Source organism: Phaethon aethereus (assembly GCF_964289735.1).
Source record: "Phaethon aethereus genome assembly, chromosome: Z".
In the NCBI taxonomy this organism is placed as follows: Eukaryota; Metazoa; Chordata; class Aves; order Phaethontiformes; family Phaethontidae; genus Phaethon; species Phaethon aethereus.
In genome coordinates this window covers 32,806,494-32,821,354 of record NC_138577.1, presented here as the reverse complement: position 1 = coordinate 32,821,354, position 14,861 = coordinate 32,806,494, and the positions used below count along the sequence as shown (strand labels likewise).

Below are 14,861 nucleotides of genomic sequence, written 5' to 3'. Positions count from 1 at the left end.
GGAAAGGGTGGCAGTTTCTGTGTTTCTGATCACAGTAAATGAAGATTTTCTGAGGTAGCCAAGCACTTTCCTTTCTAGCTAACCACAATGGATACAATGTAGGGGTGCAATTTTTCTGGCATTTCAAAAGCTCGTTTCATAAGTTCAGCAAAACTTTGCAAAAGTGAGATTTTCAGATAGAACAGACATGACTGAGTCATTTACAGAGGTTACTATTCACACTGACTGTATTTACACAATTTTTCCATTTTCTTTGTTATGAGCATATTAACTATTTCTCAGACACCAAGACTAATACTACTGCAATATGAAAATGTATTGGGTGTCCAGGTGGTGTGACAGGTTGTTTTGTTTTGGGTTTTTTTTTCCCCCTGCTTTTATCCAGAACCAATGGCAAACTCTAATGACAGCTGTATAAAATTAGTACAAAAAGATAATTAATTTCTACTTACTCTCCTCTCCACATACGCAGACTCCATAATTTAACACCAAATGTTTGTAAGAAAGCTGGCTCATCATACTTGCTGCCTCAAAGAAGGACTTTGAGGAAGGAGAAAGAGATTGAGAGAGAATAAGTATCAGTGAAAACAACCCCCCAAACGTTAGAGAGAGACTGAGAGATAGAATAGATGTTAGTGAAAACAAACCCCTCAAACATTACATGATTTCTAATAAATTTATTCAAACCATGTGCATTTTTTAAAACATTTCAACTTCCATCTCATTGCAAAGACCCTAACATATCTTATATTTTTGTGGTTGGTTTAGTTTTGTTCTGTTTTTTTTTAAAATAACTTATACTCCACATTCCAGAGAGGTTAGCAATCTCTTTCTGCAGGCAGGTGTATCTCCACATTTTTAAAAGAATCTTTTCTTCCATGTCAGTTAACTAAGTAAAGTAAAATACAGAGAAATTCATGACGCACTATTCAGTTTCCAATTTATTCTTTCATAATGCACTACTTGGCTTCTAATTTATTTCTTCATAGCACATTATTAAGTTAAAAGACAACAAGTATTATATTACTAATCTGCTACTCCAAGATGTTACCTAACCTTGTCAGGAAGGTTTCAGTTGCTTTTATTTCTTTAGCCTTTTTTTTATTCTCTTCAGTGGCAACTCCAACTACATTTGCTTGCGTACTGACTATTCACACATCAAAGCAAGGTCAAAATTAGCACATTTTCCTCCTGGTGACTGCATTTGTATTTCTGTACTCTTAATCCTTTTAACAACTGATTTTCACTTACCTTTAGTATGTAAATACATTACCTAACTTATTAAAATTAAAACATGGGTTATAGTTTCTTTACTGTTTTCAATTGCACAAAGTGTATGCCTACATTGCTTATGAATATTAGCTATCCAAAATGTCTTTTTCTTTTCTGATTACATATAGATTCGTCTTAAGTAATTGAAAAGTTCAGTAAACAATGGACTGCTTCTCTTGGCTTGCTGTAAATACAGCTAGATTAATTAGGAATTTGATACAATCATATAATCAAAATAAACAATACACAGCCATATAAAGTTACATTTATTAAACACTACTACATCTTGTTAAAGTCTTTAAAATTAAATTCTCACAGACACAGTCTTGGGCTCAATCACATCACCAGTGTATTAGTTTTTGCACAAAAGCATTTCAAGTTTGCTCACAGCTTCACTCAGTGAAAAGTACAGATGATCCTATAAATGACAAGTGTTTATCATACATGAACACTTCTCGTTTTTTATGACTTAATGTCTAATGTTCATTTTACTGGTGGGTCAGTATGACTCCAGAATATTGGAGACAGTCTACCAAAAGAAAGTAATTTTCAATAAATGTTGGTTGCTCATCTATACGTCATGAGTTTACCGGTGAAGACAATTCTGTGGCAACACGACGTCTCCTGTGCTACTTGTATCAATCAAAAGAAACCGCTCTCTGGCTCTCAGTGGGTAGCTCTGAATTCTCTGATGGGTGGTGGGAGAGGGGAAATAAGATACATAAGGTGTACTTCCCAAAGCCTGTCTTAAATCCACCCTCCCAGAGTCACAAGTCCAGGAATGAGCTTGGTTCAATGCACAACCCTCTACCATACAGCAAATACTTGTTTATTGTAAGAAAAGTAATGCTCAACATAGCATGGACAAACATTATATAGCAGTCAACAATCACACCAACCTCAGAGTAGTTTCTGTGCACTTTGTCCAGCACCTTTAAAAGAACTTCAGTTTGATGGAGCTGGCCATAGTCTCCCACTTCTTTCCTTACACCTTTGAAAATCTTAGTAAACGTACCCTGTCCAAGACTCTCCTCCTAAAAGACAGGAGGGATGCAGATTAGGAAAAAAAAATCCAAAATCTCTGCCTGTTTTGCAAAAGGTCTCTTGAACATCAATCCTAAGTAATGCATATGCAAATCATTACAGCTAGCACACCTCTGGAGTCAGACTGAGGGGACAAGGAAGCAACTATATCAGAAACAGCTTAAATCTTTGCTTATTTTTTGTCAACTCCTCAAGGATCTCAGAAAATAACCTGCTGCAACAGAGAGGAAGGAATTGCTGTTACTAAGATGTATTTAGACACCCCTAGAAGTAAAGAAAATAACTGGTATTGCAGTCAAAACAACATATTTAAGAAAACCCCAATTATTTGTATTAATGGAAAATTTTATAAAGTTCTTTTCTCTCACAGCTCTAAGGAAAGATTACAGCAAAATCCCCCAGTTCAGGTAAGACTCTTTTAAATATATACGGAGTTTTTTAAAACTTAGTGTGTGTTAAACGAATGATCTGCAGAGGAAGAAGCAACTAATGGACTTACAAATATCAAGTCCTCATTCCGGATTTTGTGAAAGACCATCTGGTTGACATTATTGTGTCTCTGTAGCGTAGGTGATGAAGGTACATCAGAAACACTATTGCTTCTGAATACTAGGAGATTTGATTTATCTGGGAGAAGAAAGAGGGTGGGGAAAAGAAAAACAAATTAAATTTGTAAAATATAAAACTATAACAGTGTATTTCAGAAAGATTACTAATGAGAAGCTGTTAAACCAACAAAAAGCCGATACCACTTTGCGATCAGTCTATTAAAAAAGCCACAGTATTTCATTAAACAAATTCAAAGTCTGATTTTTTCTAATCAGCACAAACATTTAAGTTCAATTAGCTGTTTTAAGTTTCTTAAGTAAAAAGTTCTTACTTTTGACAAACATTCTGAAAACATTCCTGCCTCCTTTCACATTTTAACTTCTGCTGTATTTGTAGCAACAAACAGGAATGGAAAAAGGGGATATAAGTCACCTTCTTCTTTTATATTACAAAGTCATTCTGATACCTGTATAAAGGTTTTAAGTATTTTTGCCCTGTAGCACTTTAGTGATCCTCATTGCCTTATGTTTACCAGAATAACTATTCATTGAGTGATTTTGAAAAAAGGCTCTCCACGAAGTACAGCAGGTGTGTTACTAAAATTAAAGCTGATAGGTTGTATTTGAGGGTGTATGCATGCATGCGCAATTATATTTATTCAATAATTTATAATTCTGATGCATACACATTTTTTGTTTTGATGGAAATAAGGTTTTGTTTGATGTAAATAAGAATAAAATTATTCTCTGTAGTGTGCATAAGCATTTACTTTTCAAATCTTTTCTAGCTTTTGAATCCATGGGCTAATTTCAATCAAATTGGAGAGAAGTAAAAGTGACATCAAATAGTGTGTTCTCTCAAGTTGTCATTTAATAAGGGACTTGGATAGAGACAAAGACTAACTAAGATTAACTGTAAGTAGTAATACTTATAATAGGCAAAAAGGGCAGATGTTATAAAATTCATAATGGAGAAAGATACTACGAATATCAAAGATAGGCAAAAACCTTTAATGTAAATTCAAGAAAAACCCACTCCTCAGACAGTAGCTCTATTCTATGTGTATCTTTCAGTGTTAAAAAGAAGTTGAAATCACACTGCAGCCTTGGCATAGTTCAGCTAAGATGTCAACAAACAATGAAAGAAATTCATTGGCATTATTGATTCCATTGCTTATGGAACTATCCTTAGTGAGGAATGACACATTCAGTAGTTCTTTCCTTTCAAAGACATGAAAACACTTGATTGAAGACGAAATGCTGTTGCATACAACCACTACAATTAAGAAACCAGTTTTGCTTCTTATCATGAAACTGGCTACCATGATTCTTTCTGGAAGACCATCTTATAACGAAGTAATATTTGGCATATGGTAGGACTGAAAACTGTTGACTAAGAAGATGAACAAGTCAGTCAGTGAAATTTAAAAAAAACCTCACAAACATGTATCTACCTACCTGAGAGTCATTTAATGTTAACTTATTTTTAAATCTTTAATCAGAAATTGGAAACCCTTCTGCTTAGAAATAATCTTTCTCTTACCTTTTGGTTTTGGAGGACAGCATTTGATGAACTGGAAAATTATGCTGTCTGAACGGACAGTTTCTGTCTGGTAACAGGTCAACAGATCCTTAAGATTACCAAAACTTCTCTTGGTTCCACTAAGATTATATTCTCCATTCTCATTCTTTGTAATTAAGCAGTGCTTATAATCAGTGGTATTCTCACGCTGCAGAGATTTTTTCCATTAAAAATAAAATTGATCAATATTTGGTATTTGAAAGTTTGTTTAAATGTATAGCACCCTAATAACTGAAGAAAGAATGCTTCAAAATATTACAATAAACTTTTATTTTGTTCTCATTATGTAATACTGATTCTGAGAAAACATTCTGTTCCCATTACGGAATTAGCATGTTGATGATGAGAAAAACAAATGTTACAATATCTGCAAAGATGGAGCTGAGAAAAGAGATAATGGATCCTAGGAAAAAAAAAAAATCTTTCAGAGCTAGTAATGAAAGATTCTTCACCCTTGGGGATACTACCCCTTGCACATAAGGTAATATCAAAACAAAATTTTGTTGGAAGCAATAGCCCAAATGCTCATGTTCCATGTTATTTTGGACAGCATTTGGAGATCTCAGCTGCATTTCTACTTTTCTGTCATCTGCAGCACAGTTCTAAGCAATTAGTTCTTAGCACAGATTTTCAATATGCACTGAATTATTTATACAATGAGTCTTGAAAAGATCACATTAAAGATTTTTAAATAAGAGGAGCTCTTAATAGTGCTTTCATGGTCCTTCACGTCAACATTGTGGCAGCCCTTCAGTTGGGCTTATAAGAAAGATGGGGACAGATTTTTTAGCAGGGCCTGTAGCAACAGGATGAGGGTTAATGGTTTTAAACTGGAGGAGGGCAGGTTCAGACTAGGTAGAAGGAAGAAATTTTTCACAATGAGGGTGTAGAAACAGTGGCACAGGTTGCCCAGAGAGGTGGTAGATGCCTCATCCCTGGTCAGGTTGGATGGGGCTCTGAGTAACCTGCTCTAGCTGAAGATGCCCCTGCTCATTTGCAGGGGGGTTGGACTAAGATGACCTTTAAAGGTCCCTTCCAACCCAAACTATTCTATGATTCTATGAAATTCTGAATCTCAAAAGCCTTCTGACAGCTTGCCCAGAAAGACTCAGAACAAGCAAAAAACCAAAACCAAAACCAACAATATGGCTAGGTCACTTAATGGCAGGCTTAACTCACAAGCTTGACTCTCAGACTTTGACTTTCTAAGCTTGCTCAGGGACTGATCTCTTCGTCAAAAAATTCCCTATCAAACACACTTCACTGACTAGACATAAAATTTTTGTGAAACTGATCTTAAAATGGCTGTTTACTTCTTGATCCACACATCAACCTTATTTTGTCATTTTCAGAGATGTACAGGATTTAGCAAAATTGCTAGCTTGCTTCAAACCAGCAGCAAAATCCATGTATGACCTTCCCTAGTTAAAAGTCCAAAGGTAGCTCTATTAATTTAATTAAAGAGAAGCTTATCCCTGGAACCAGATCATACAATTATATAATAGCAATATTAAAGTACTGTATTATCACTAACTGCAATCTCACAGAAGAGAGGTCATCTGGTCCTTTAGCTGCATGAGAATTGCAGGCATTTCAAGGGTGGCTCCCATTCTACCTAACACCAGATACCCAGCAGGAGATCTGTGTTGACATAACAGCTGCCAAATAACCTGGCTGGCCCAACACTGGGGATGGGAACAGGACTCAAACCCAGAACCACCTGTGGAGAGACTCTCAGTTCACGAAGGGCTGTATACTCAGTCTAACTAAACCCTGTTCAGGATGGGGGAAGAAAGGGAGTAGGCAGAAATCCCAGGAAAAAAAGCAACTGAAAAACCCCAAACCTTAAAAAAACCAAAACCAAAACCAAATGGCTGTACCACCCAAACATTTACTGAAGTCTAAAGAACCATGTCACTATCCCCCAAACTCTCAAGCTCTCTTCCCTCCACCTGTCTTGTTCTCCTAGGCATATGGTATGTGTCATTAGAGGTTCTTTACCATACAAGTATTTTGAATGACCTGAAAGCTGGTCAGTCTGACAGAAGTAGCCATAGAATATACACATCAGACAAACATTCTGAAGAGAAAATTCAGAATCATTTACTGAACATGCCAGGCTTATTATTATAATGCAGTAAAAATTATGCAGGTACAATACAAACCTCTATAGCAAAGGTGAGGAAGTATTTTTTAAAATCTTTAGGACTGCAACGAAGAACGTAGAAACCAGTCTGATTACCCGCCTTCTTCAGTTTACTGATAGCAAAGTCCATGCTATAGTAAAAAGAAAATGTTTAATATGGCATACTTTCAAAATCCAGGAACATCAGAGATTGGCCTATGAGCACTATTATCAGATATGGAATGCAACAGCAACCCAAATTCTCAGATTTTTACAGCTTCGTTTAACTTAAAATTTTTGTCCCTTTATTTTCCAATATTCAGGGTGGCTGCTTATGTAGAGCGCAGTGTATTAAAAATTCTTCATACTGAAAACACAACAATTATTTATTTGATGAGAAATCTTACAGCCTAAAACATTATATTCCCCTAAGTTTTAGGACTATCTGATATAACTTTCAACATCAATTATGGAAGCAGCTGTAATAAAACTGCCTCATAAGCAAAAATTAGCAAAATATTTGTGTGGTTGAAAAAGGTGGGTTTGCCTTGGGAAAAGGCTAACAAGAAAGAGAAGTTGAAATAAAACATAACCTGTTACTACAAGAACCAGTTTCCTCTTAAACCAGCCTTGCTACCTGACTGTCTCCATCTCAGGGAATGAGGAATAGAAGGGCTTGGAAAGGTCTAGACTCATTGCATATCCTTCTAAACAGCTCTAAATAAAGGTCAATATACAGCATTATAGTGCATGAATTAGTGCATGCACTAGTGCGTGAAATGTGATTAGAACTGTATAGGCCTCCATCCCTCTCCTCCTCCTCCATCTCTCCTGAAGATTATAGCACCTACCCTATTTGTCACTGGGAAATTTACAGAACTATTCTGTATTAGCTGAGTAGACAGTGCTAGTTTCATGCAATATATCTTGCATATATCAGCTTTCAAGCTTTCTGTAGCTAAAGCAAATACCCATTTTATTCTGTCTAACAAAACATTTCTAAAGCTCCCATGTGTACTTTTGCAAACAATAAACAAAACTATATGAATTATTAAAAAAGTTCAATGAAGTTTAAAAAATTTTAATGAAGGTACAAAATTATTCCTCTTAAAAAAAAACCACAAAAAGGAAACAAGGAGACAACATTCCTTAAAAACAAACAAAACCTCCATTTTATATGGCTGGCAGTTTACTGCAATCCTTGCTCAAATGCCAAAGAGAGTGTTAGCTGAATTTTCCTTTTTCCTCTTGGCATCTCAGATAATATAACTGCTAGAGGCTGCAGTGAAAACATGAGATCCTCTGTCTATGACACTGCATATTGCTGCCATGGTAGTAACTATAATTCTGTAAAATAAGCATCATGACTTTGCTGCCTGTCTCACTTGAAGAAAAAAAGAATTCTAAGGGAAGAAAATTAAAATCAGTATCTTTCAGTTTGTTTTTTATAATATGTCAAGAAGGCATCGTATTTTGCAAAGTGAAAAATAAGAGGAAAAGTGTAAAGCATTTTATGTTACGTAAATGTAATAAATACACATTTCAAGATGTCCATCAGGGCTCACAGTCAACTAATGTTTATCTTTCAAAAATAGTATCACCTTGCTACAGTTCTAAAAAATTGCTTACAAAATTGGTCCGTGGCAGTTGCTTTGGATATTTTCAAGGACCGATGGTGGTGCTACTTCTTTACAAAGATAATGGTGGGCATCCGCAGTTAATCTGTAATATCCATCAATTAATGATACAAAGGAGAGGGCTTCTCTTAATGATTGAAATTCAGCCTCCTGTTAAATTGCCAGGGGAAAGTGAAGGGGAGAGTAGAGGGTGCAGGCAGGGGAGAGAGAGAGAAATTCAATTTTTAATACGCAACACAAAATTTCTAGATATGGTAGTGGTATAAAAAATATAAATATATGCATACATTTAAGATATCCCAACTGTTTTTAACTACTGTTTGCACAGTTCCATCTTCCTAGTGCTACCCAAAACTTGTTAGCAATCTTCAAAGTTCAAAATTAAACCCAAATCAAACAAATCTGCCCTAAAAAAAACCCCTCCTCTAGATATACAAAACAGCAGAGGAATGCTGACAAGAGGGAACATTTGAAAGGGAAAAACTGAGCAGATACAACTCATCGTGGCAGACACCTACTGTCCTGGCAACACGGTGCTATTTTTTTCCTAAAGGAAAGCCTTCGCTTATCAGAGATTTACAGGGCTGCCTTCAAGTAGCAAAGAAAAATCTCTAGGGAAGTGTCTGCCCGAAAATTTAGCTAGTAGTCAGCAAAAAGTGGTGTCCTGAGCTCAATCATAGATAGAAGCTGACTTCTAACTACTATGAAGATAGGTGCAATGGATGGAAGTGGGAAGAAGAATAATGTGGTCAAAGGAAACTGGGGTGTGGAAAAGATCTATGCAGAATACATTGAACAGGTAAGAGCAGGGCAGAATTACATCCATCTGTAACAACATATTTATTACTGCTAGTAAAGGAAAATATAGATAATTGCATAAAAATACACTCTATTTTCTTAATATTTTGACAGTTGCATCAGAGCATTAAAGGCTTCTTTACTTCAACAGAGAAGTATTATTCTACCATCTACAGAGTCACACTAGATTTCATTCAATAGCACAGCCAAACAGAACAGGCTTTAGTACATGCTGCACAAGTTTGCCAATGACATGGGGGACACACTTAGTGGCTGAACACAATCTTTTGGCAAGTTCTTTGCTGGACAACAATAAAAAAAGCTGGTGCTTTTGACTGTGTGCCAAAAATTTGTTTGGAGTCTTCAAACCTCGTATTAAAAAGAGGACCTGGGAACAACTCTCTAGTTGTTTCAACATGATCAGAAAACCCACACAGATAACAGACCTAAAAATCCAGCTATTTTAATCAATCCATGCATCCTAAAACTTTGTTAAGTACATTTCTATGATGAATTCTACTAGCTGTGTAACAGGTTAAACTAAATCACAAATTCTAATTTACACATCAGCTAATTCTGGTGTGTAAGGTGTCCAGACACAAATCATAGCAAAACAGCAGCTACTGCACCTTTTCCTGCTCTACCTTGCTTTTTCATAGCTTTTTTAGACAAGCTCTTAGAAAGTCATTTTTACCCTCAGAAGCATATGCAGTCAAGTACCTAACTACTGCTGTTGAGAGTTTTTAAGAGAATTTTAATGGCTTAAGATTAAGGACGCTTCCTCCACCAATCTGAAATAGTATTATACTCTCAGCATCATAGATGCACACCACAGACACTCCAGCTACTCTTATGTTTCAATAAAAAGTCTCGAAAAAATTTCAAATTCTTAACAGGTCATTAATTCTGTGCCATTAATGCAGGAAATTAATGTGAATCATAATTCTACTATAAATGAAAGTAAACCACATCTTTTTTTAAAAATGTATCATTAGAGAGACAATAAAATTAGATAATGCTTATTGAAATATTTTTTGAAATTTTAAAAATTATTATTATAGAAAAGAAGTACATAAGCTGTATACAGGCTTTTTACACACACACGTGTGCACACACACACACACAGAAAGGAGGGCTCAGCTCACAAATTCCTGAGATGGGTAGACCTGAAGGCCCACAGATCAATCGCAAATAAAGGAAGAAACAACTTGTACTGGGTTTGCATGGCAAGGTTTTGGCAGCAGGCTGGCTGCATGGGTGGCTTTGGTGAGAAGCTGCTAGAAGCTTCCCCTGTGTCCAACACAGCCAGTGCCAGCCAGCTCCAAGATGGACTCGCTGCTGGCCAAGGCTGAGCCCATCAGGGACAGTGGTAGCGCCTCTGGGACAACAAATTTAAGAAGGGGAAAAAAACCTGCTGCGCAACAGCAGCCGGAAGACAGGAGTGAGAATGCGTGAGAGCATCAACTCTGCAGACACTCAGGTCAGTGCAGAAGGAGGAGGAGGTGCTCCAGGCACCAGAGCAGATATTCCCCTGCAGCCCATGGTGAAGACCATGGTGAGGCAAGCTGTCCCTCCCTGCAGCCCATGGAGCTCCACCCTGGAGCAGATCTCCACCTGCAGCCCGGGGAGGACCCCACACCAGAACAGGTGGATGTACCCGAAGGAGGCTGTGACCCTGTGGAGAGCCCACACTGGAGCAGGTTTGCTGGCAGGACCTGTAACCCCATGGGGGACCCATGCTGGAACAGTCTGTTCCTGAAGGACAGCAGCCCGTGGAAAGGACCCATGTTGGAGCAGTTCGTGAAGAACTGCAGCCTGTGGGAAGGACACCATGCTGGAGCAGGGGAAGAGTTTGAGGAGGAAGGAGCGGCAGAGACAACATGTGATGAACTGACCACAATCCCCGTCCCCCTGTGCTGCTGTGGGGGAGAAGGTAGAGAAATTAGGAGTGAAGTTGAGCCTGGGAAGAAGGAGGGGGTGGGAGGAAGGTGTTTTAAAGATTTGGGTTTAATTCTCATTACTCTAGTCTGATTTGAATGGCAATAAGTTAAATTAATTTCCCTGAGTCGAATCTGTGACAGTAATTGGTGAATGATCTCTCCCTGTCCTTACCTCGACCTATGAGCCCTTTGTCATATTTTTTTCACCATGTCGAGTTGAGGAGGGGGTTGATAGAGCAGCTTTGTGGGCACCTGGCATCCAGCCAGGGTTAACCCACTTCACAACTGTGTGAGAGTTGTATACCTGCTGGAAAGCCTGACTCAAGTGCAATGCTGGAGCTCAAACTGAAACAACTTTTTTCATTCACGTGTAAAATACTTTAAGATCTTCTTTAAAGAATTTTAAACAGTAAAAGCAGTGACATTAAGTTTGTCCCAATACTAATTTTCTGTGCATCATCATTCCTTCAGAGCATTTTGAAGCCTTTTTCAATGTGTTGGTCACTGGCAGACAGCTTACCATGACAGCATGGAAACAGTATGCTTGATAGCTAAAACCACAGACTCAGGTTTGAGGCTCCAATAAAGAACAGAACAAATCTGTGTATCAGAAATTACCCTAAGCTATAAAAGTCTATTTCTATTTCAGTCCATGAGCTTTGAATGCAAAATATCTTTGGTGAAACATTGCTTATACTGCTGAAATGCATTTAGCTTGACCTCATGGTTAATTAACATGGTTATTGGATGTGCAATACTATAAATACCACAGCAATCACATGGTCTGCTCAAAGCAACATCTATTTGAGAAAACAGCAAAGGAAAGTAAACAGACCAGATTCTTGCTGTCTTGTTTGTGAATGGTGACAATTCTTCTCTCACTGGAGCCTTCCTGGCTTGCTTGTTTAATACTGACATCAATGATATCAGGAAAATCACAGTATGTTTGTAAATCCTGCAATGAATATTGGTTATATAATGTCAGTAATAACAAAAACAGTAACTAAAAATCCCACCTATTTGCAGCATTAGAATTCCTACAACTCTGACCTTGTAAGCTAGCAACAAAGAGGATCATAAAAGCTTAAATATGCCATTACAAATAAAGGAAGGAGTTTTGTGTTTACAAGACCATCAATAGGAGAAATTAAAAAATGCACAAAGATCCAGAAACAGTGAATGGAAATATCCATGTGTGGTTGTTTTTGTTTATTGTAGATATTTATTTGCTCTGTAGTATTTTGTGAGGATTAACGATGGAGTATTTTATTTAATCCCAAAGCGTGGCTTTTTTTTTTTTTGAGAACTTATTCTTAGCATCCCGATTAAAGATGTTCAAAAAGCTTGTTAACCACCCAAAATGTCATCACTTCCTTCACAGTGATACAGGCTGCAAAATCTGATACCAAAGAGGTGGATATAGTAGATAAGGGTCTATAAGAAGAAAGGGTCTAAGAGAAGGTTCTACCATCAGTCATGGTCATTACTGACTAGGTAACTTGAAGCACAATCCTCATTACATTGGAAATCCAAGACACATTTTCCTTTGATAGCAAGTTCAGGTAGTTTTTGATACTGGGAATTCTTTACCAGTTCCATCAGTCTTTCACAAGCCAAATTACAAAGCGATAAATCATACTTTGTTTCACTTTCAGCAGAACTTCAGATGCTAAGTAACATCCTCAAATAAAGGTACATTTATCTATCTAAAATTATTCTTCCAAAGCAAATAGATTTTATTAAAGTCAGAATACCCCATTTACATGGCTGCAAGCGTATCCTAATACATAAACAGGTGTAATAATCAAGGCTGTAACATTCAGTGATTATCAGCTAGAATAAATCAGCTCAAATGCATTGACATCCCTGAAGCTCTGGTTTTCATCTGGTTGTTGGAAATGTGAACTGGCAAAATAAATTTATTCACAATCTACCCCACATATGTCATTCCTGCCTCCAAAAAATTTAAGAATTTTGTTTCAATTCAGCATCTTAATAAAGATTCATCAGTATAGTTTGCTGAAACAAGAGTTATGATCACATTTACAAGCAGCCTTATTAATTTACTAAGTTTTCATAACCAATTTTATAAACAATTTCTGCACTAGTGAAAATAAATGCAGCCTACATTGTGTCTCTGTCAACAAGTGGGATCATAATGTTATTAATTATGAAAAAATAATTTGGCAATCTCTATAGGAAATACAATCTATTTAAACACTACTCTTACTAAAGGCTTGGTTGTCAGGCCCAAACAGCATACTATGCATAAGTTTTGTACACATAAAACTAGAAATTGCAAAATCTGACATTTATGTTAGCTCAAGCCAGAGCAACTGGCACTTACAGGCAACTTAGGAAAGGCAGGGGGCTGACACATAACAACTATGAATGAGGTAACTGGACCTAATGTCAATCTACAAATATTGTAAGACCACCACACTTAAATCTGGGTATGTAATCAGGTTTTTTTTGTTTGGTTAAGTATTACCAAAAAATAGCATTTTTACAAATTATTATAGCACACTGTAAAAATACAACCTTTTGTAGTTTGGTCTCAACTGCTATATATTATACGTCAAAACTAACAAACTAGCAAATGCAATTATTTTGGAAAACTGACAAGTGACCCACTTTGCCTTTAATTTTACTTTTCAAAAATTCCCACAATCTCAATGTACACTGCTATGAGTTTGTATCAGATTCTGGTACATTTGACAAAATGAATAGTCATGCTGGGAAATCATACACAGAAGAAATACTACTGATAAGTAAAAATGGAACAGCACATGATTACTAGCAGTTATTGGAACCATTTAGCATCTAATTCCTGAACAAAGAATATATGGACTCCACAGTCACAGAAATATCACTTTAAATTTGCTAGCTCAAACCCTGGTAGGAGTCTAGCTGCAGCAGGAAAGAGGTATAGGGAAATCCACCTGGTTTTTGGAGTCCTTAAAACCCTGCTTTCAAAAAGAATTTATGGAATTTGTGCATTTTATCTATACCTGGGGGCAGGGTCATTAGTTTTTCCACATTGTTTTTTTTTTTTTTTTTTTTTTACAGTAATGAAGGTCCAGCACTCAATTTTTCATTTGTCAAGCACAGAAGTATTATATGTTCAAGTATTGACTTTCTTCTAATACTTCAGTAAACAACTGATTTTACAATCCTGCACTGCTGAAGTTTTAATCCTGCACTCATTTCTGTGAGCCTCAGTGAGCCTCAGCCACACGGAAATTGTATCATCACTGTGAAGTAAAATTTACCTACCAAATTTACCAAATCAGAACTTCTAATACACTGTCACTCTGTTACATGATAAACTGCACAATTATTAAAATAATAAAAGACATTACCTGCTCTGCCAGTGTCTCACAGTCTTTAAGTTTTCCTCTTGAGCACTGAATTCCACCATTTCCAGTTATTACAATGGTTGCAAAACTTTCCTCTCCAGAAGGATCTCCACCAGGTTCTTTTACTTCAAAAACCTCTGAATAGAAGGCAGACTGAAGGGTTTCCAGATTTATGAGATACTTAAGTTTCAAGTTTCTGGCAGTAGCTTTGCATTGGCCAAACTGTTGTATAAATTTGCGGAACCTGTACCTTATTCTTTTTCGCGTCAAAATGTGGTAGTCTTGGATTTTTGCTCGCACACATTTAGGCAAAAACATCTTGTAGCTGTGAATACATAACCAGCAAAAATACTACTAATTTTATTCATTAAATCCAGCAAAGATAATTAGTTCTGTGCTAAACAAGTCAACATGAAAATGTCTTTTCCTCTAAAAGTAGTATGCTATTTCAAATACATCCCTGTCTCCTTTCATTTTCCCCCTCACTCAGTTTCAACATATATTACATAATGCATTTTCTGTAAATCTAGACATGTCTGTTCCAGTCATTACTGAA

The 14,861-nt window shown here is 36.7% G+C and overlaps 1 protein-coding gene across 1 annotated transcript in view; it reads right to left on the bottom strand.

Moving 5' to 3' along the window:
- Positions 1-14,861, bottom strand: part of JAK2 (Janus kinase 2) — a 47,634-nt gene that overhangs the window by 20,429 nt on the left and 12,344 nt on the right. Inside the window, exons 5-12 of the mRNA XM_082013642.1 lie at positions 14,309-14,630; positions 11,782-11,901; positions 8,201-8,358; positions 6,612-6,723; positions 4,408-4,594; positions 2,816-2,943; positions 2,172-2,306; positions 453-540 (exon numbers count right to left, since the gene is read on the bottom strand). Coding sequence (XP_081869768.1) covers positions 453-540; positions 2,172-2,306; positions 2,816-2,943; positions 4,408-4,594; positions 6,612-6,723; positions 8,201-8,358; positions 11,782-11,901; positions 14,309-14,630 — 1,250 coding nt within the window. The remainder of the gene's footprint in view (positions 1-452; positions 541-2,171; positions 2,307-2,815; positions 2,944-4,407; positions 4,595-6,611; positions 6,724-8,200; positions 8,359-11,781; positions 11,902-14,308; positions 14,631-14,861) is intronic.